This window comes from Hyperoodon ampullatus (assembly GCF_949752795.1).
Source record: "Hyperoodon ampullatus genome assembly, chromosome: 9".
NCBI classification, from domain to species: Eukaryota; Metazoa; Chordata; class Mammalia; order Artiodactyla; family Ziphiidae; genus Hyperoodon; species Hyperoodon ampullatus.
Genome location: NC_136922.1, coordinates 41,953,231 through 41,970,706, shown reverse-complemented (window position 1 = coordinate 41,970,706; position 17,476 = coordinate 41,953,231). Strand labels below are relative to the sequence as shown.

The 17,476-nt window shown below is 36.8% G+C and overlaps 1 protein-coding gene across 7 annotated transcripts in view; it reads right to left on the bottom strand.

Annotated features, from left to right (window-relative positions):
- Positions 1-11,385: 11,385 nt before the first annotated feature.
- Positions 11,386-17,476, bottom strand: part of ETV1 (ETS variant transcription factor 1) — a gene marked incomplete at both ends in the record, with an annotated part of 92,656 nt that continues 86,565 nt past the window's right edge. For all 7 annotated transcript variants that reach the window (XM_079711037.1, XM_079711040.1, XM_079711039.1 and 4 more), the window contains 2 exons: positions 11,386-11,607; positions 16,448-16,549. In XM_079711037.1, the coding sequence (XP_079567163.1) occupies positions 11,386-11,607; positions 16,448-16,549 (324 nt within the window). The remainder of the gene's footprint in view (positions 11,608-16,447; positions 16,550-17,476) is intronic.

Sequence of the window (17,476 nt, the reverse complement as noted above, 5' to 3'; positions counted from 1 at the left end):
GGAAAAGTGTTCATTGGTAGAGGGACAAGAGGACGATGAAAATAAAGTTTATTCTGAACATCCTCATTGAAAATAAAGGGCAATGCCTTGGTTATATTTATGCAGTATCTTTATCCACATTAGATACAGTTGTAATTTCTCTCTTAAGCTTAAATCTCACAAGTAATGGGTAATAATTTCATTTGAATGGATTCTTTCACTTTCGCTTGACCATAACTTGTTACGGGTTGAACTGTGTTCTCCCCCAAAAAGAAACGTGAAGTCCTAGCTGCAACAGGTCGGAAAGTGACCTTACTTGGAGATGAGATTGCTACCGAGCCAGGTTCGTCTTACCTGTCAAGTCAAAGCGCTGAGACACGGAGGTTTGCAAAGAGAGCGTTTACTCGCAAGGAAGTCCAGCGAGGAGCAGGAAAACGAATCCCAAAGCCGCCTGGCGCCTTCCGCCTTCCGCTTTCCGCCTTCCCTGAAGGCAAGAAGCTCAGAGATAACAAATAAGCAAGCAGGGCGGTTTGAGGCCTGGGGAGCATGGAGAAAGGTGATTGGAGGAAGGTGTGTGGTTCTGCGCAGGCGTAACTAAGCTACAGGCCTCTGCCAGTTCAGGTCATTGAGAGGACGCTAGCGCATGCCCAGTTGGAGGGTTGGTAGTTTTGGATTCAGATTGATTTAGAGGCAGCTGACACCAAGTTCCTAGAAAACAACTCCGGCGAACAACTTATCGTTTCGGCTACCTGCGGCTTGGAGGGCATGCAAATCTTAAAATGGCCGTGATTAGTAAAGGCAGGTGAAATGGATTTAACCATGGTTTCAGCGTCTTTACAGACGTTAAGTTAAAGTGAGGTCATTAGGGTAAGCCCTAACCCAATATGACCACTATCCTGAAAAGGAGAAAGTGAACACAGAGGCAGATGCAGGGGAAAGACGATATGAAGAGAAATGGGAAAAAGAAGAACAGCTAGAAGCCAAGGAGACGGACCTGCAACAGAGTGAGCCCCATAGAGATAATGAGATAATACATTTCTGCTGTTCAAATCACCCTGTTGACGCTACTTTGTTACGGCAGCCCCAGTGAACTAATATAGTACCTATCCTGTATGCATATTGATGTGTTCTCATCATTATTCCTCTTAGATTATACTCTTCTAGAACTTGGTAAATACGTCCAGTTCTTGCTAATCACTGCTTTTTTGCACATTACCATGTCAGCAGGCTTCAAGGACCTATAGGAATCAAAATACTCTTGAAGGAAATGGAAGAACAAAAACGACATTCTATATTCAGCAGTTTTCCCATTCTGAAGATGGAAGATAGTATTATTTTTAGGGACTTTGAGAAAGACTGAACACCCCCAGCCGGCAATTCCACTTCTTGTTTATGCCAGTTACTTGAGGGAATTACTTCTCATCCAGCATGCAAGGGCTTGATGGGACTGTAAGATTCCATGCCCTTTTACCGGCAAAGGGGAAGGACACAAACAAAGGTCAAACCCTTGGGTTCTCTCTCCTGGGCTCTGAATTTTTTTTTTTGCGGTACACGGGCCTCTCACTGTGGTGGCCTCTCCCGTTGCGGAGCACAGGCTCCGGACGCGCAGGCTCAGCGGCCATGGCTCACGGGCCCAGCCACTCCGCGGCATGTGGGATCCTCCCGGACCGGGGCACGAACCCGCGTCCCCTGCATCGGCAGGCGGACTCAACCACTGCGCCACCAGGGAAGCCCTGGGCTCTGAATCTTGAGTAAAGTAATGCAAGAATGGAACGATAGTTGGTAATCTTTGATTTCAGTAATAGTGACCTGAATAGATTGATGATTATTTCTTGCTACTAGGATGTACCCATACACAGCGAGTGGGCATTTGATAAATGCTTTTAGTCAACATTCTCAGGGTCAAGACAGTCTGGAAGTTAATGGGTCAGTAGTCTGCCCTGCCTTGATTTTTAGTTAAATGTTCAGCATTCTTGTCCATGATGGGCCACATAGACTTGCACATAGTGATTAATAGAAAGCTTCATTTTATAGCAACAGGGATGATTGACCTGAAACACTCATTATATTTGAATAAAAGTATCCCTGCTTCCCACTGTCACTAGCACTTTAAAGACCACTTCGTTACCATACTCCTTCTCCACAGACTTTATGCACTAAATAATGGATTATTTCTGCCTAACTGATATATCTATCATATGTAGTTCTCTAAGTGTGGGTTAGATTCACGTGGGTTAGTCTTATGTAGTTTGTGGGCAGGGATCGCTTTTATAAATCTACTACATCCTCCATAGAGTCTACTTATGGGGTGGGGTAACTTAATTTGGATGCAGTAAGAACACAATCAACTGATTTTATAGCAATGTTTAAGACCAATTTGTAGAAGATTCATAATTGGGGATTTTTGAGGGATGAAATCAATGGATTTCCCAACAAAGAACAAATTGAAATGAATAATCCAAAGTCTGTTCTAATATAAGTGAATTAATACTCACTCAATGAATAAATTAGTGAGCAATGTACTTCTCCTTTGAGATCTAAATTATCCAAATATTTATTTTCATATTTCTCCTTGTTTTGGTTTTGGAAAACTGCATCAGGATTTCTACATGATCACAAATTTTTATGAAAATAACTAAACAGTAAATTCTAGGGAAGAATTCTTTTTTCGGTTGATTCTATTTCATAACTTTTTTAAAAGATTTATTTATTATTTATTTTTGGCTGCATTGGGTCTTAGTTGCGGCGCACGGGCTCTTCATTGTGGTGCATGGGCTTCTCTCTAGTTGTGGCGTGAGGATTTTCTCTTCTCTAGTTGTGGTGCGCAGGCTCCAGGGCACGTGGGCTCTGTAGTTTGCGGCATGTGGACTCTCGTTGAGGTGTGTGAGTTGTGGGACGTGGGCTTAGTTGCCCCGCAGCATGTGGGATCTTAGTTCCCTGACCAGGGATCGAACCTGCGTCCCCTGCATTGTAAGGCGGCTTCTTTACCACCGGACCACCAGGGAAGTCCTTCATAATTTTCGTGATGGTGAATTTCAAATGTTGGCATATGAAATAATTGAAATGGCAATTGTATGGGTTATTTGTTACACCGGCAAAGCAAGCTCTTCATGAAACAGACAAAAATCAACAAACAAATTTGGAATGTTATCACATTTGGGCCTGGTATTATATATCTGAGGAAAAAATAAATAATAGACTCTTATCTCTTCAGATGCTGTGCTTTCAATAATAAACCAAAATTTACTCTATAAGTGAATGATCATAAACAAGTCACCTTGTGATTAAAAACCATATTTCAGGGGACAGATTTTAAAAGGAATATATGAGATTTGAAAAGTCACAGAAAAATATTCAATTTCTGTTTTAATTTAGCAAGTTCTTAGTGTTTGGTGAGGGGGTGGTGGCGTGATGCCCAGTGTGTCTTGTTAACCTGATTTGACATTAATTCAGTACTTTTATTAAATCTCACATGTTTCTGTTTGGGAATTTTTTCCTAAAAAAAAAGTTACCTGAAATTATCACTGTATTAAAGAGCATAGCTTCAGTATGTTTGTGTCTTTATGATATGTTAATCAAATCTGTCCATTCAAACTAAAGAAACAAGAGTGCAAAAGATCAGTGCTCTGTTTGATGTAGTTTGTTTTAAGGTTCTGGGCTGTTTTTATTTGTTAACATAATTTAAATAACTGAGTTATTTTCAAAACATCCAGTAAGCTCCTTATCTAAATGAACTATTTTTCCCTGCAATCGTTGGGACTTTGTAGAAATAGTGTTTATACATAAAGTTCTTTTTTTTCTTTAATAACACTATTAAACTACAGTATGAAATCAAGGCCAACCTATTAATAAAGGAATTACAAGTATGTGAATTATTAGAAAGCATAAGGTTGCATTTTTTACATTTCTAATTCTAATATATAACAAAGTATCTCCTATAGTATTTTTTTAAAAATACTTTAAGAATAAAATAATCTAAATGGATTGGAAATACTAGTGGTGATGGTTGCACAACACTGAGAATGTAATTAATGCCACTGAAGCAGACACTTAAAAATGGTTAAAATGGCAAGTTTTATGTTACATATATTTTACTACAACTTTTTTAAATAGAAAAAAGTTAAAGAATTTAATATTTTTAAATATCAAGTAAAATATTTCTCAAGTATTAAAAGTAGGAGAGCATTGTGCAGTTTAAGATGTAATGTCAGGACTTCCCTGGTGGTCCAGTGGTAAAGAATCCGCCTTCCAATGCAGGGGGACGCAGGTTTGATCCCTGGTTGGGGAACTAAGACCCCACATGCCGTGGGCCAACTAAGCCCATGCCACAACTACTGAGCTCACGCCTCAGCGAGAGAGCCCACATTCCTGCAAACTACAGAGCCCACACGCCCTGGAGCCAGCTCACCACAACTACAGAGAAGCCTGCACGCCGCAACAAAAGATCCCGCATGTGGCAGCTAAGACCCGACACAGCCAAAAAAAATAAATAAGAAAATAAATAAATAAAAATTTTAAAAAATGTAATGCCACATGCATTATCTTATTTTCTCCCCATCTTTTTGTGCCATATTTGTCTTCTGTCAATGAAATTCACATTAAATTTTCTATAGGACAAATAGTTTTACTAGCTGTTCAGAAAATTTAAACGTACGTAAGATGTCATAGTCCCCTCTAAAACAATGTGATAGTTTTTAAAAATTAAGATTTCTTTGGAAAATAGTTGCTGTGATTTCAGTTCTACTTTCTACTTTAAAAATTCATTTGTTGCTTCTTCTGAATCATGTGACTTCAAATCTGCCATGCTTTAAAAGTTTTCTGGGCAATCTATTACTTTCAGAAGTCATGTTTAATAGCGTAAGTCATAGGGGCAGTGTTTACAACATTCTGAAGAAGTTGATCTGTCTCTTTGGGGATCATTAAGCTGCATCCTTCTCCAGTGGAAAAACCAAAGTGGTACTTCAATCATTTTGATTTCTAAATGCTTAAAGACTCAAAAAAAAATTCATGTTATGAGGCTTCCCTGGTGGCGCAGTGGTTGCGAGTCCGCCTGCCGATGCAGGGAACGTGGGTTCGTGCCCCGGTCTAGGAAGATCCCACATGCTGCGGAGTGGCTGGGCCCGTGAGCCATGGCCACTGAGCCTGCGCGTCCGGAGCCTGTGCTCCGCAACGGGAGAGGCCACAGCAGTGAGAAGCCCGCGTACCGCAAAAAAAAAAAAAAAAAAAAAAAAAAAAAAATTCATGTTATGATATTGCTATTGTTTAAGTAGTACTTGATTTCTTTTTCAGATTTTTCTATAAAGACTAATCAAAGATGTTTAAAGAAATACATTTTAAATAAGACTGTGTTTCAGCAAAATGTGAGTCACTGTTACATAATTTTTTTTTTTTTTTTTTTTTTTTTAGTAGCTAAGTTTTATTTTCTGCAGTAATAAACATTGAAGCATCCCACTCCTCAAGCTGCAGGGAAACAAAACAAGTGAACCAAGAGATACCAAGGGCCAGTAGAGGCAAAAAATTAAACCCAAATAACAAAGTGGCAATTACTCTAGGTTTGAATTCCCTATGCCTTGCCTAGGAGGGGACACAAGGTTAGGCCACAGCCCCCTTTCCTCCGCCTAGCCTTTGGGGAGGCAGGGGCCCAAAGCGCCGAATATTCCGAATCACTAGGGAAAGCTGATCCAGGAAGGAGTTGATGGAAATCCGCAAGAGGACAAGGCCTTCAGCAATCCGTCTAATAGCCAGGGCACTGCCATTCACTGTATATTCCTTATGAATCATGCCTTGGTGGCATTAGGCATCTGGGATCAGAGATCTTCGGGGCATGTCTGCCCCCACCCCTGGGGGGGTCAGAAAGGCACTGTGAGTGTGAACACCAGCAGTCCACTTCCAGGCCCTACAGCCGCGGGTGCTGCATCTCCACTATGTCCTAGGGCACATGGTGCCCGCTCACCCTTGGGACCAGCGGCAGCTGCTTCCATCACTGCTCCTCTGCCAGGCCCACCCCAGCCTTCTGGGCCCCGGTGACCACCCTCACCTCCAGGCTACCTGAACTACTCTGGCGATCAGAAGTTCCAGAGCTTTGCTGGCCAACTCCACCCCCTGCCCCTACAGCACTGTCCCCCGGGGCCTGCACGGCCGCCGCGTCCCTCTCAGAGCTGAGGAGAGACTTACATACATTTTTAAGTTATTTAAAATTTAAATCAAGAAAGTAGCTAGGTCCAGGTTACAAAAAAAAAAAAAAAAAAAAAAAATCAGCGTTTATGAATTTGCTAGTGATCACATGACATTTTGAACACAATGACATTCTGGTTTTGTCTTTAGCCTCAGCTTCTCCTCAAAGCCAATCAGTGATGGAAGCAGTAACATCTGTCAAACATGCACGCTGGCTGGCACATGGGAGTCACTGAAATAATTTAGATAGTTCCTTTCCCCAAATTTCTTCCTGATATAGTTGCTGAACAGATTAAGTGAAACAATGTATTGAAAGAGATTAGAACACAGTACTAGAAAAATATTTATCAGGTGTCCTGGGACCTAAATTACCAGAAAAAGAATAACACGTGGGAAGTGACAGGAGGGCAAAACACTACTCACGTACACTGGTCATAAATTAAATGATTAAAATGATTCAAAGCAAGTCAACAACTTAGATGATATTTATCAGTTTTACATGTGCCACCTCCCAGAGTGATCACAATAGTGCAATATTTTCAGTTTCTGGGCTTTTATTTTAGATTTAAATTTTGAGCATATTTTATTTGCTATAATCACATAAACTTCATGGAATGTTTTCTCAAACTGTAAGTATAATTTTAATACATCCCAGTGAATTAAAAATTTCTTCTCCACAGAAACATAATTTTAGGATGGAACTAAATAAGAATATTGGAGTCTATATGCAAAAAGAAAAAGAAAAATAACAACCCTATCTTACATATGAGTTTATAAACCACAGCTATTCTATGTATACTTTTAATGGAACATTCTAAAATTGTCAATATTTTTCAGTAAAGGCATCCACTACTCTGATCAAATTCTCCTCTTCTTAAACTATAATTTTCCATCAAGTTTTTTTAATAAATAAATCTTTCTGAAGAAGGCTCATATATTAAAAAAAAAAAGAAGAAAAAAAAAAGCTAAGTCCTAAAAGTATGTACTAGTTGAGTTCTGAGTAAATTGAGCCTAATTCTTCAGGATCATGTCCAACACTGATATCTTATGGAAACTTGGCTTTTATGTAATTCTTACCACAATTGCTCAATATGTTCATTTGCCTTCAACTTCCTTCTATTATTTTTACCCATCTTTATTTTTTTCTTACAATTTTATTTTTCCCCTTCCTCATATCAAACTGCAACTGGAAAATAGCTCACTCATTTCTTATTTTCAAATTTCAGTTTTTCTCTTTTGAGATACCAAGTAAGAAACATTCAAATGGTCTTCCCCTCTGTAATGTTTTGTCATTATAGGCTCTGAAAATGCTGCCTGATAGAACATTCATTTTAGAAGCATCTATGATCTGGTCAAATGCTAAAACATCTGGTAATAGATTTCTTTCCTTGTCATATAAACATAAGTTGACTCATATTTTAAAATTGTTCTTTTGAGTAACATATTCTACATATCATTCTTTATTAAACAGTAATAACTTGTAGATGTTAAGGTTGTATAGTAACAACCCATATTAGCACCAAAAGAAATTTATATTAAAAAAAATAATCTGACTTGGATAACATAATTAACTATGCTATAACTCTGTAATTATCACACCATGTTTTCTCTCATTACATAATTTTTACATGTGGGGGAATTAAATAATCTAAAAGCTCTATGTGATTATCAGATGCTTTAGTGGAGTAGGTGAACTTTAACATAGAATGCTTTCATTACCTTTTATGCAGAGTAAAGTGAGACCATCTCAATGGTAAACAAAAATGTTCTTCAGTAATTTCTCACCCTAGATCCATCAATAAGAACATTTTTGTCCATACGTAAGTCAATCAGTATTTTTAATACACAGTGTCTTCATCTGTGTGGTAAGTTGAATGACAGCCACCCCTTTTCCTCCATGCCCCTTACCTGTGTCCTGATCCCTGTGAATGATAACTTACCTGGCAAAAGGGACGTCAAAGATGTGATTAAGTTAAAGATCTTGAGATGGGGAGATTATCCTGGGTTATCTGGGTAGACCCTAAATGTAATCACAGATATCCTTGTAAGAGATAGGCCAAGGAAGATTTGACTACAGTATAGGAAAAAGAGATGTGACTACAGAAGCAGAGATTGGAGTAAGGAAGCCAGGAGCCAGGAGCCAGAAATGACAATAAAAAAAAAAAAAAAAAAAATGACAATAGCTTCTAAAAGTAGAAGTAAGGATGGGATTCTTCCCTCCAGAAGGAACCAGCCCTACAGACACCTTGATTTTAGCCCCTTTAGACTCATTTTGGACTTCTGATCTCTAGAACTAAAAGAGGATAAATTTGTGTTGCTTTATTAAATTTGTGGTAATTTGTTATAGCATCTACAAGAAACTGATAAAAATCTATAAAAAGGAGTTTCAATTAAGTGTCCCCCAAAAACTTTCTATAATTTGAGAAAACTGCTCTGCACTGTCAGCTGTGTGAATTTTTATTTTTAAGCATTTTTATAGGCATAACTTAAAGAAAATCATCTTTCGTTAGTTATTGGAGAGGTGACATTCTTTGTTGTAATTAGTCTGTTGGGTATTAGCATCAAAAGGCAGCAAACATGAGGGGAGATAATTCTTTTAGTTTCCTTTACCAAGTTGAAGGAAAATGTTATGTTGTTGATTTCTATGTTTGAATAGCCAATTCAATTAGAAATTCAAAACACAAGAATCTTGCAGAAATCAGCTGCCAGATTTATTAATCTATCTGAAAATAAAAATACAACCAAACAAAAAGTAGAATAAGAACAGAACCAAAAAAAAAAAATTTAGATACATTTCCCAAGAATTTATAATGCAATGTCTTGAACCCTTCTGTATGAGAAATATACTTAATGTTGGCCAATTACTTACTTCATTCAGTGAGTTAGTACCGTAAACAGCAAAATATATAATTTGTCCTTAAATATTATATAATCAATACCAATTCTTCCTTGATTCCTTAAAATAACTCATAGCCCAATTTTCTCACTGTCAGACTAGAACTAGAAGTTTTAAAAGAATAAAAGAAAAAGAGAGAAGAAAAAGAATACTCAATATAATTTTCATTTAGAACATATTTTAAGAACCCACTTTCAATTTCTCCTTCAATTTCTCCAAATGTGTCAATTCTCTTGCCAGTAAAACTTTAGCTGAATATTTTAAAATCTGTTTTTATTCTACGTGCTGTAAATGGCCACATGAGCAAAGTGGGGGAAAAAAGTTCTGATTTTTAAGGCATATTTATTAGCCCATAATGGGCCTAATGCTATATAATGTAAATGTAGAACAAGCATTGAAATCACAGGTTACATAGATATGTTGAAATTAGAATATGTTTTTTTTCTTTTGTAGGATTAAATGTGAGAGGTATTGATTATGGTATGTGGGTTTCCCAATAACTGTTCAATTTAAAGACATGAGTTGTGATCCATGACATGTTGGAAAATGGGTAGCCAGGAGATCATCTTTCAACAATTTTTCCTGTGTTCATCATGAAAAGCTTTTATAAGTCGATTTTGGCTTTGTGTTTAGGACTTTTTAAAAAATTTTGCTACTGATTCTTTAAAAATTTTTGTTCCTCTGGGATATTGATGGAGTGAACAAAATTCGTGTTTCTTGCTTGAATCACTTTAGCAAGCTCTTCAGAGATACTGTAACACCATTCACTTATGGTTTTGTTATACCCTGCTTTCAGTATTTTCTCCAAATGCAAAACAAAACCAAAACAAAAACCTTTGAAACTTTAAATCTTTAAATCTTCTTTCAAACAATCCAATCACATTTACACGAGTGTCCAAAACAAGATGATGGATAGTACCAGTGCCAGCACTATGTCATACAGCAACTTCCTCATATCCTTTGACAGTTTGTAAATAATTTTGCATTTCACCAAAAGTTACAAAATTTTCCACAGTTTCCCTTAGCAAGCTGAAGCTTACTCTTCATTTTGTCAATGTGCATAAAAGCTGCTTATAGCATACCATGGCATAAGCTATTTTTTAAGCAATAAATGGTTCGAGTCATCTATTTTGTCCTGAAATACTATCTGTAGTTAACTGCATTGCTTATAAATGGTCATAGTAAATTCAGCATGAAAGAGAATATTACAGAAAAGACAGCAGCAGAAGCATTAGCATTATCTAATATTTATATATGTTTCAACATAACACAGCAGTAAAAGGTTTAAATGCATATCAATGGGTACCATGTCTAAAAATTACTATAGTACCTATTTAGTGTATTGGATATTTTTCTTAAGGAGTGCTTGCTGTATCTAGAACAGCATATTATATGATTTAGTACAGTTAATTCTTATTGATTAAATAATGTTTTTATGTACTGAAGGAAGCGAAAGGAGACAGATATTTTTTGCTTCATTGTGATCCCAGATTTAACATTTAAATGAAGATCTCAAAGGACCCTGAAAAATATCATTATTTAACTGAAATGAGCTTCAAAATACTTTAACAACAGTATGATTTGTATCTAAAGAGCAAGGTGGCACCAGATACGTATACTGCTACTGGCCTGTGACTCAGTTTGGAGCCAGAGTCCAAAATTGTGCCCCTCATTTACAGTCATGGTGATTACTCAACTTCAGAGAGAATTACCCATTTTATGGTTACCCTCTATGAGTCATATATAAAGCAAAACGAAACAAAAAGCAGCAAATGCAATCTCTAGATACCTTTTTACAAGAGGTGCAAAAACAGTCATTTCTAACAATTAAACTGCCTTTTACAGTAGTTTTTTTTTTTGTACACCTTGCAGAGACTCAGAAATGATAGGGGAAAATGCCCAAGGCAAATAGTCTCCAAGTGGATATTTACACAATGTGAATTAACTGTGTACTATAGACACCCAGAGGAAATGAACATTTTCTAGGTTGTTATGAAATCAAATCAACATGATAGAGCTTCATCATACTTAAAACCTGTAGGACCCCATCCCAAGCCTAAGTAAAAAGTAATCCCCTAATCCCCCCCTCCCATTCACCCATTACCTTCCTGTTACACAGAATAAATGTTTAGATTACTCCCACCCACCCTCAAATAAAGTGCACAGTCCATGGCAGACCATAGAATAATGCAACAGGAAAAGCCCCTTTTTGTGTATTATTATTTAAAAATAAAATACAAACAACAAAAATCAGACAAAGATTGAAGAGAATTCAGAGATTCTCTGCATCTTGCAAAAGAGGAGAGGCGCGAGGAGGCCCTTGACTGTCACTTGTGTTAATACACGTAGCCTTCGTTATAGGGGTGAGGGTTGCAGCAGCCCCCTTCTGGCATATAGGCCATGCTCTCGTCAAAGTGGGACAGAGGCACCGTGTCCTCTTCGTTGATATGACGCTCCATGTCTGTCTTCAGCAGTGGGCGCTGATTATCTGGAAAGGCCATGGAGAAGAGGGCTTCTGGATCACATACAAATTTGTAGACGTATCTCTCTCCAGCCACCTAAGGGAAACATGGAAGAGAAATCCCATCCTTATGTGCAGTGCCGGATGGTAACTAGACTTAGTGTGGTGAGCATTTCGCAAGAGATACAAATATCCAATCGTTGTGTTGTACACCTGAAACTAATGTGAGGTTGTTCTGTCAACTACATCTCAGCTTAAAAGAAACCAACAACTCATCTTCACCATCCCAGATTGGAAGGGCAGAGAAAGAAATAAACAAAAACATGATTTAATACTCCAGAAAGGATGAATAACAAAAGAAGAAGCAATTAACTATTAACAGATAGAAAAAAAATCCTCACTTTGTGGGATGAACTATGGTTCAATCGAGGGAAATGCAAAATGTTGATCTTGAGTAATAATTACATTCATTCCAGATATAGCTAGAAAGCTTAGCAGTTTGCTTGTTTTCATGTAAGTGTAAACTTACATGGCTATTTGGGGAAAAAAAAAATCAATGATTTCATGCAGGCATCTTCACATTACAATTTTTTCCCCTCCGTTTGTAAAGGTAATATCTATAGTACTTATAAAATAACCAGGCCTTTAAAGTGTAGTGTCTCCCTCTTAACATTGTATTTCTGAAACTGTAGAAAAACTAAACTTCCAAACCTTAGAAGAAAAATGTATCGTGTTCCTGATAAGACTAGACTAGTGATTCACTGATTCGCAGGGTGAACTGTTCTTTTTTTATTTTTTTGCACTGTATATTCTCACTTGAAAAAAAAGATACATAGTCTTATTTAAACGAAAGATGGATCAAGAGGGCAGCATTATCCTGGGTACATCACTTTTAAAAATGAAAGCAAGATGCCTTAGACAGAAGTTAAGGATGTATATAAAGTGTCAAATTGAAGTAAGAGGTGTAAAAAAGTGAAAGGAATTTAAAATACACAATGCACAGGGAGGAAATGAAAAAAAGAAATGTGACAGCTGCCTGAAATAAAGGAGAAGTGGCGTAATTTGTAGGAAATAACATGTCCCAAACTTAAATTTTGAAGAGTAATGCTTCTCTAGGAAATTATAAACAATTGAGTGGAACAAATACAGCCCTGCCCCCGCTGCCATTAATAGACAATGCTGAGCTTCTCAGAAAACCAAGGGGGTTGGGCGGGGCGGGAGTGGATGAATACAGTTCTTTGTATTAAGTTTGGCAGTAACTTTTTGTGTGTATGTAGAGTTCAGTAATTTTAGAAAGGTGAAAATTACTCAACTCCTCTGCTACTTGCTGTGTGATGTGGGGGTATGGTGAGTTCATAGTTTATAAACTATCTGTGCATGTTTGGGAAGAGAAAAAAAAATACCAAAGAGCACTGCTGTTCTGGACTCAGATTTAGAATGTTTTTTGCCCTGGATTTTTTTTACCCTGTAAGAGGAATCAATTTAGAGAATTCAAATACTCTGAATATCCTTAGGCTTGAAAACAGCCAAGACTTAGTTTTTATGAATTTGGACATGTTTCTTAAACTGCCCCCAGTTCCCCTTTTTTGTGTGAAATGGAGTCAGGAATGGCTTCTTGGAAAGCCTCTTGCAAGAGTAAGATGGAAGTCTGTAGCACAGGGCATGGCAAACAGAGGAGTCTGGCATAAATTTATTCACTTTAGTCCTTTATAAAAAGGAAATTAAGTTCGTAAAGGTGAAATGGTGAAACTGCCATAAAAGTAAAAATAGACCATATCAGAAACAAAGCTTAACTATACTAAATCCTCGCTTTCCGTTTTTCTTTGTTCAAAGCACTTTGAGAATAAAAATAAAATAAATGGCCTGCATACCTCAGAGCATTTAATAACCTGCTTTGTTTTGTCTGCAGCCGCTGAGAAGGAGGCATTTGCTTTAGGATACTGGAAGTTTTTTTGTACAACCTGTTGCTATTGGTTATAATTAGAAATGATTCGATAAATCACTGTGGGGAATTAAAATGTATAATATGCACTCAAGATTATAAAACCTCTTAAGGACTCTGCCTTGACTCACTGTTTTATTTTCCTTACAGTAAACATATTTAGGGCTACTACTATAATTATTGGACTGTGTTAAATGCCACAAAATTTAGAACAAGGGCTGATAACCAACCAAGGGACAGAACGGCTTCTGTTATTCAGTTACAATATGGAAAACGCTATACATTCAGTATACACAAATTGCAATGCTTAGATAGATAAAACATGAATTTTGAAAGACTAGATATTTAAATTATGTGTTAACTTTTAAAATTTCAGAAGTAATACAGGGATATTGGAAGAAAATTTTAAATTACAGGTTAAGCCAAAAGACATAATAATCTGATTATATCAACCAGAAATAACCAATGCTTAAATGTTTGTATATACTTTTCCCATCATTTCTAAATTTTGAAATTATACATGTACTGTCTATAAGGTATAATGATCATTACTTCATTTCTTATTTCTTTCATAACTACTAAAATAATCAGGGTTTCTTTGATGTTTAGATCCACTTGGGTTTTATTTTATTCTCTAATCTTTCCATTTTATTTTCTTTTACATACACCACATACACACAGAGTTTTAAGTTCATGAACAAGCGTGGTCAGATAAACACTTTCCCCATACATTAAAGTATATAATTCTACATCAGAGTTTTTTTTTTTTTAAAGGACTGCATAATTTTCCTCTGAATGACTATACTAGAACTTACTTAGCCATTATGTTAACAGGTAAAGATAAGATGGCAGGACATTCTAAAAAGAGTGAAGCAATGAGAGAGTCACAGATGTGTCAGAGAGCAGCAAGTAGAATGGCTCAACATGTGGAAGGATGAATAAGTATATGTAAGTCTGTAAAAATTGTCCAAAGTCTTGATTGTTGTGCTAGTTATAAGTAGAATTCAACTTTTGCATTTTTTACCTTTAAACGACCTGGTTTTCCTTATATCATATGCAATACCCCAAAAGGCCTGTGATGTACAACATTTTACTCTCCTATATTAGCTGACAAATAAATAGTTGCTAATAGTTTCCTTTGGCAATTACAGCCTAATAGAAAAAACGTGAGGAGCCACAACATTTTTCTTTGTTTTTTCAACATCTATGCTGTCATTTGACTATTTGATAGCATCTTGCCTTATTAATTTATTAAAGTAAGAGGTAAATAAATAGGATATGTGATAACTGGATAAATAAATAGGAACATGGAAGTGGTGTTATCAGTAATAAGCATAAGTTTGAACACCTTTGAGAATATTTAAGACCAGACATGTCATCCTGCAGATACCCCCTCAAACACTGTGTCTAAAACCTGAGGTATGATTAGACATTTTATGATACTTTTTAGCTCTCTGTGACTGCTCCATTTAGTAAGGGACTTACTGGTCAAGACACACAAGCTAAATATGCCTTGGCTTCAGGGTGTGAGATTTATTCACAGCTACCATTTGTTGAAGACTTTTGCGCCAGGTACAATGCAAGTGTCTCAAGTACATTACTTCATTTAATAATCACAGCAGCTTCACGAGGTAAGAATACCACTGCTTAGTAGCAGAAGAATCTGTTCAAAAAAGGTGATCTAATGAGAAGGTAGCATGCAAACCAAAGTCATGACTGCATTTGGTGTAACACTGCCCAGGGGACCTGCAGAGCACCTACTGTGCCAGCCCACTTGATGTGCCCAATTAGGAAGATGGTGATGAAAATGAAAAGAATGGGATGTATGTGAAAGGGGTTGGCTGCAAATGGGAGTGGTGGATGAGAGAAAGGGAGGAATTAAAAAAGACTCCAGGGTTGAGATGGAGAAGACAGAGCAGGTAGTAACTGGTTTTACATTTTGAAGGTGAGATTCAGGGAAATAGGAAGCAATTAAGAATCTAATTCAGCCTTATCTTTTAAGGATCTTTGAAGTTCTAACTTCCAGGCTGGCCAACTCCAGAGCACAGATTCCCTTTGGTCTAGAAAACTCAATGATGCTCTTTCCCTGTCTTCTAGTAAGTTTCATGGACCAACTGGTCTAGTTTTTCTTGGCAGAACCATGGTGACATAAAACTATGCCACAATCTGTAATATACGTCTGTGTCCCCCCAAATGAACAAAGGACGCATAATAAAACTATAATGTAATATTCACGATGAATAAATCCTAAACGTTGTTCACAGTCAAGACTATTAGATCAAATATGCATGCAAAGCTGAAGGATGTAACAATAACAAATACCCAAATGTTTTATCTTTATTTATTCATTTATTCATTACCTTCTTCAAAAATTTTATATTTTGTTCTAGGTGTAATTCATTTGTTTTATCTCACACCTTTTAAAAAAGCTACCTGGAAATATTAAGAGACACTCATTTGAAATAAAATAAATTTAACTTCATTATACCAATGAAATAAGATCAAATACTTATTTTTAATCAACGGTTTAAGATGTTAAGCTGTCAAGTAATGAAATCAGCCAAGAAAAAATGTTTTTCAGAATGAGAACAAGCAATGTTCTGAATGTTTTAAGAACCAGAACAAGAGGGAAAAGGTAATAATTCAGTTAGTATTCAAAATTATATACTTGTGGAGAATGTAGCAAAATATCAACAACTTCTGGGGATATATGCTTGCCATATTAGTACTAAAACAACATTTTTTCTACCAAACACAGGAAAGTGGGGACTTCCAGAAAGTCTACTACTTTGTGTATGATATTATTACACATTTGTCTATAATGCCCATGAATTTATAAACAGAAAGGCTTGTAATAACAAAACAAACAGCTAAGCATATGTTAAAGTGGGTGAAAACCTTGCTTCAGCAGTGTAATGATATGTGGCTTTAAAGTATGACATGCAGATGAATGTGCAACATTTCAATGAATTTTAATGCTGTATTAGCTGCTCACCTTTTGCATGATTCCTTTCTCATAATAATAGCGGAGTGAACGGCTAAGTTTATCATAGTTCATAGCTGGCCTGTTTTTCTGAATGCCCCAACGCCGGGCCACCTGCCACCAAAACAGAATTACATTGTAGTGTTAAGTATAAACTTATCAACATATCTCATAAAAATTAGTTAATTCATTAATTACTTCCAAACACTCTAAAACACATCCAAATCAAAAACATAAGTAAAGACACAAAAGCTATCATGATCTGCATATCCTATGTCCTGGTTTGCTTTCTAAACCAGGCCTTCAGTGATCATTCTGAAGCATCACAATAGAATTCTTTGTCACTACTGTTTTAGATACAAAATTAAATGGAAATAAGGGAATGTATTTACAACAGTAATGAACAGGCTGCAATTCACCAAAATGAGGCATGCTTCGCATTCTGAGGTACGCTGTCTGTTTTTTCCTTCTTATTTTTTCTTTTCAGATAAAATCTATAGATCAAGAGCGTCTTCATGATCTCTTTGTAAAGGTGTTTTTGAGGTTATGATAAACCAAAGGAAAATAGATATCCTGCATGACACTGAATAAAAGAGTGAACAAGTGGCACAGTGTGTACAGCAGAGGAAACAGTATACCAATTAGTAAGCTGAACTGCAAAAAATTTTTATTGCCTGAAGCAGCATCAGAATAAAATTGGAGCCAATACTACACTGGGGAATTAAGCATTCATTTAAAGAACAGTAATCAGATGCTAAAAATAAGAAGGTCACCATGTATATGAGTCCACAGACAAAAATCTCTAAAGCAGAATATCCACTTTTGTTGTTTAGTGCACAATCTCCGAGCTTTTTATAATGTGGCTTTGGAGGAGCAACTTTTCTGGCAAAGAGAGAGAATTCTTCAACAGAGCTTCAGCAAAACCTCCTTCCTCAACATATCTGTATCCCCTACCTCACCACTACCCTGGCTAGCTGCAGCCTTATCCAGAACAGGGTGGCCTGCTTCTATGACCCCAGCTAAAGTCACCTTCGCATTAAT